Source organism: Hyaena hyaena, unplaced genomic scaffold (genome assembly GCF_003009895.1).
Source record: "Hyaena hyaena isolate Hyena2069 unplaced genomic scaffold, ASM300989v1 scaffold_385, whole genome shotgun sequence".
NCBI classification, from domain to species: domain Eukaryota; kingdom Metazoa; phylum Chordata; class Mammalia; order Carnivora; family Hyaenidae; genus Hyaena; species Hyaena hyaena.
Window position 1 is genome coordinate 1,631,852 of NW_024081022.1, and position 5,162 is coordinate 1,637,013.

Genomic DNA, 5,162 nt, shown 5'->3' on the forward strand with positions numbered 1-5,162 from the left:
CCTAGAAATCAATAAAACATTAAAAAAAAAAATTTAAAAAAAAAAAAATCTGTTTTGGGCTGGCTCACAAAGTACTGCACGATGCTAAATCAAATTCAAGAGTTCACCGCCTAGAATTTGGCTTTACAGCTCAGAAAGCAATCTGAAATACATTATCTTATTTGCTCCTTTCAACAGCCCCATGAGAGAGATGCAATAAATGTTACAATCCTCAAATGACACATGGCGTGAAAATGTTTGTGAACCAGAAGGCCTTGCATATAAGTGACCGCTCCTATCGCAAATGAGGAAATCAGAGAAGGCCTGTGACCTGCCCAAGGTCACAGAGTTAAGGGGAACGCCAGGGCTCCAACCAGGACCTCTTGGCTTAACTCTCGTACTTCCCTGTCCGTGCTGGCCTCACAAGGACTATCTTCCCCCATGCGGAGGAAAGCTGTTGTACGGACACAGCCACCTAACCCACCCGGCCACTGGAGACGAGGCAGAAGGATCAAGACGGCTCAGCAAAACTCATTACTGTTCCCATAAAACAAATTCAGCGTCCTCACCTCTGCCTGCAGCACTAAACACATCTTCAGAAACTCTCGAAAGACTGTGTCCGCGGGCAAAAACCGACAGGGGCTCAAGCACGGGCTGGGGCCCGTGTCCGCCACAAGCAAAGAGTACAGAAAGACGGAGATCAGTCACAAGTACGCCTCGTTCCTACGGACCCAGGTGTCAGTCCTCAAGGCAGGGTTAAAGACTCTGCCCATTCCAGAGGCTCTTTACTTTGGGTCATGCTTCTTTTCCACATACGTGGTCCTCTGCCACGTGGTTTGTCTCCTGGGAAATACACGCCACGTAGGAAGCCTGCTCTGACCCTGCACCGACCACCTGGGAAATCAACCCCGGAACGCAGGAAGACCGGAAATGGACAAATTTCTGCTTGCTCGCCCATTCCCGCCATCACCCATCACACAGGTACTGAAGGCTTTGTGCTCAGTCCGCGTGAGGCGCTGGGTGTGCCACTGAGCAAAGCAGACAGTCCCTGCCTGTGCGGGGCTTACAGTAGTCTAGTGTCGCTGTCCCGTGGTCTTTGGGACCCTTCCCTTACTCCCCAAATAGACTGCGTGCTTGCATTTTCCGATCCGCTCTACCCGGCACATGGATAAACTACAAGAAAATCCCTGACTCCACAATCTGGAGCATTCCTTCCGCTCAATCCCTCCAGTGCGATGTAAAATCATCAATTATTTAAAATCCAGAGTCTTGAACCTGAGACATCAAGGGTCCAGCAGAATGAGCCTGCATCCTAAGGGGGAGGGAAGGTGTGATGTGGATGAGCACTGTGGCGGGGGCAGCGGTGAGGAAGCCTCTCAGTCTGCAAAGGTACATTACTCCATAGGAGAAACCGGTGCTTGACTACAGAAATTTGCGTCAACCCCAAGACTGTTAAAAGGTGCAAAAGGAGGAGCATCTGGGGGCTCAGTGCGTTAAGCATCCGACTCTTCATTTCGGCTCAGGTCATGATCTCACAGTTCATGGGATCGAGCCCCATGTGGGGCTCTGCTTGGGATCCTCTCTCTCGCCCTCGACTCTGTCCCTCCCAGACTCTCAAAAATAAATTAAAAATAGGGGTGCCTGGGTGGCTTAGTTGGTTAAGCGTCCGACTTTCGCTTAGGTCATGATCTCGCGGTTCGTGGGTTCGAGCCCCGCGTCGGGCTCTGTGCTGACTGCCAGCTCAGAGCCTGGAGCCTGTTTCAGTCTGTGACTCCCTCTCTGACCCTCCCCTGCTCACGCTGTCTCTCTCTCTGTCTCCTAGAAATAAATAAACATTTAAAAAAAAATTAATTAATTAATTAATTAAAAATAAATAAATGAACCTTAAAAAAGAAAGTGCAAAGGGAACGCTGAAAAGCATCTTATTCTACCGTCAAAAAGAGAGACTAACGCCACATTCCACAGGACCAATTCATAAACCCAGTTGGCCTGCGGGGGGCAAGCAAAAGAGCCTGGGTCTGACGACCTGCATCTGGGCTCAGGCTCTGCCACTAGTCCAGCAAGATAGCACTGGGCAAGCCACATAGCCTCGCTGAGCCTCAATGACCTCCTCTGTGAAATGGGAATAATAACCTACAACTTGTCTGCCTCTCAGAAACACTGTGAGGCTGGGGCACCTGGGTGGCTCAGTCGGTAAGCATCCGACTTCAGCTCAGGTCATGATCTTGCGGTCTGTGGGTTCGAGCCCCGCGTCGGGCTCTGTGCTGACAGCTCAGAGCCTGAAGCCTGCTACAGGTTCTGTGTCTCCCTCTCTCTCTGCCCCTCCACCCTCCCCTGCTCGCGCGCTGTCTCTCACTCTCTCTCTCTCATAAATAAATAAACATTAAAAAAAAAAAAAGAAACACTGTGAGACTCTGATGAGATCCTGCTCTGAAGATGTCCTGTGCTGTATGAATCCTGACAAGACTGTGAAGGTACACACTCTCCCAGCAGCGGGGGTGGGGGTGGGGATCAGCCCGGGAACCCTCATGGCCTCCTCCTTGTACCCCTAAGCCTGAGTTTCCACCTGCTCACATCCCTGATTTCTGAGAAATCGCTCACCATTCAAATCTCACAAAAGGCAGGTGCACGTAGTCCCAAACTCCAGCAGGATGAAGAGAGGCGGTAACCATGTCACCTCCCGGCCCTGACGCACCTCAGGCCTTTACGAGAGCCCAACAACAAGGGAAAAGGGCACACACTTTATGTCCTTTGTGGCTGGCCCCCTCCCCGCCGCCACCCACTGCCAAGTCAGGTCCCGGGTGGGGTACTGCCAAGCTGAGCCGCTGCTGAACTGATCTAAACAGGACTTGGGAAGGGCGCCTAGAGGGCTCAGTCGGTTAAGCGTCCGACTTCAGCTCAGATCATGATCTCACAGTCTGTGGGTTTGGGCCCTGCATCGGGCTCTGTGCTGACAGCTCAGAACCTGGAGCCTGCTTCGGATTCTGTGTCTCCCTCTCTCTCTGCCCCTCCCCCCTCGCACTCTGTGTGTCTCTCTCTTAAAAATTAAAGCGTAATTTATTTACTTTTTTTTATTTTTTAAATTTTTTTTAATGTTTTATTTATTTCTAGGAGAAAGAGAGAGAGAGACAGCGTGAGCAGGGGAGGGTCAGAGAGAGAGGGAGTCATAGACTGAAACAGGCTCCAGGCTCTGAGCTGGCAGGCAGCACAGAGCCCGACGCAGGGCTCGCACCCACGAACCGCGAGATCATGACCTAAGTGAAAGTTGGACGCCCAACTGACTAAGCCACCCAGGCGCCCCAAAGCGTAATTTAAATAAATAAACAAACAGGACCCAGGACAACACAGAGAGGAGTGTCTGGGAGGGGCAGAGTATATTTAGGCCGCGTTCCACAGCCAGAAAGAAATTACTATTAGCACGGAAAATCAGGTTAGCCGGCATGAAGACACCACCGCTCCCTGCTCTACCCTGCGGCTCCAGTGACAAGGTCTCCAGGCCAGCACTCAGCCCTCCAGCCACCTGTCCGTCCAGCTAGATGTGTGCAGCACCCACAAGGCAGCCCTCTGTCAAGATTCTTAAGGAGAAAGTGCTGGGGGGCAGGGGAGGCAAGCACCTCACCAAGTTGTAAACTGCAGTGATACCAATGAAGTAGAGGCTGGTGGGGGGCGAGGCAGGCTCAGACCCCAAGGGCGGGGCCTCTGCCCATTCGACCTGAGCCCCAAAACTCCCAGGCCCATCCTGCAGAATCAGGCTTTTAACAAACTACTTGGAAGATCAAACCCAGAACATGCGCCAGAAGGCAGGACTCCTATTAAACACTAAGCTTGGAGAGCAAGAGATTCTAACCCGCCCTGTGCATCTTGGGGGGGGGGGGGGGGGCCATTATCAGCCGCTGGCAAAAATCCAGACCTGTATGGGTGCAAAGGGTGCTTCTGTCCCATCAGTCGGGCCAAGAACATCCTCCTCGTTCTAGAAATGGAATCCACCCCATCACCAAGGCCCACCATTCCGTAGCAACCAGCAGACGGAGGCCCACGCCCCTGCCAGGGCCCTTCCCCCAGCAGCTCAATACCTAAAGCCCGGCCCGATCCACCCCGGGGACTCACGTGACCAGGCTCGTGCCGCCTCCCGCCCCCTAAACTGGCGAGTTAGGGGCTCAAAATCAGCCAGTGGCAAGGCAAAAGTCAAAGGCTCATGGGGGCCCTGCCCCTCTCTCTCCCCTCCCGGCTTTGCTGCTTTATTGCTCATATATGAAAAACACGGAATCAGGACGCGGACACACACAGGAAACATAAACACACGCGTCGGGACGGTCCCCCGAGACCGTCGCTCCCACCCCGACCCGGGCTTTGCAACCTTCGATCCAAATGCCTCACCCTCCTTCCCTCCCTCCCAGCCTCTCCTTAAGAAAGTGTTGAAAACACATCACCGGCAAACCTACCTGTCTATGCTCTGGGGCAACCTTACACTCATGGTTTCTCAGCGTGTCGGCGCCGCCAGGGTCCTGCAGTGTGGACGTCTGGGTCGGGGCCGAATCGGCGGGCTGCAATGTGCAAGAGAGGCGGGAGGAGGGCCTCCCCGCTCGCGGCCGGACGGTCGGGTGCCGCGCGCTGGGCTCTCAGGACCCGGGGAACGGAGGCTCCACTCTACTCGCGCCAGCCAGCATGCTGTCCTTTCTTGGCCCCCGGTCCCCTCCCCCGCCGGAGGGGGTAAAAAAAAAAAAAAAAAAAAAAAAAACGGAAAGAAAAAGAGAAAAAGCACTTACCTTCTGAGAAACCAAAAGGCCGACCACAACTCTAACGGAAGCTACCCAAGTTCAACATAAGAAACCCTGACTGAAGGCGCCCCCGGCATGCCGGCGCTCACCGCGCAGAGCGGCCGCGGGCCCCCGAAGCCCCGCCGGCCGGCGCCGCGGGGACCCCAGCCGGGCCGGNTGCCGCGCGCTGGGCTCTCAGGACCCGGGGAACGGAGGCTCCACTCTACTCGCGCCAGCCAGCATGCTGTCCTTTCTTGGCCCCCGGTCCCCTCCAAAAAAGGGAGGGGAAAAAAAAAAAAAAAAAAAAAAAAGCAACGAAAGAAAAAGAGGAAAAGCTGTGACCTTCTCAGAAACCCAAAGCCCGACCACAAATCTCACGGCCGGCGCTGCGGGCTCGGGCGCGGACCGCAGGAAGAAGGCGCCCCC

General features: G+C 54.2%; 1 protein-coding gene across 5 annotated transcripts in view; it reads right to left on the reverse strand.

The window, feature by feature from the left end:
* ARHGEF11 (Rho guanine nucleotide exchange factor 11) overlaps window positions 1-4,697 on the reverse strand; it is an 87,864-nt gene extending 83,167 nt beyond the window's left edge. For all 5 annotated transcript variants that reach the window (XM_039251461.1, XM_039251459.1, XM_039251460.1 and 2 more), the window contains exon 1: window positions 4,422-4,697. In XM_039251461.1, the coding sequence (XP_039107392.1) occupies window positions 4,422-4,453 (32 nt within the window). In that variant the 5' untranslated portion in view covers window positions 4,454-4,697. The remainder of the gene's footprint in view (window positions 1-4,421) is intronic.
* Window positions 4,698-5,162: the final 465 nt, after the last annotated feature.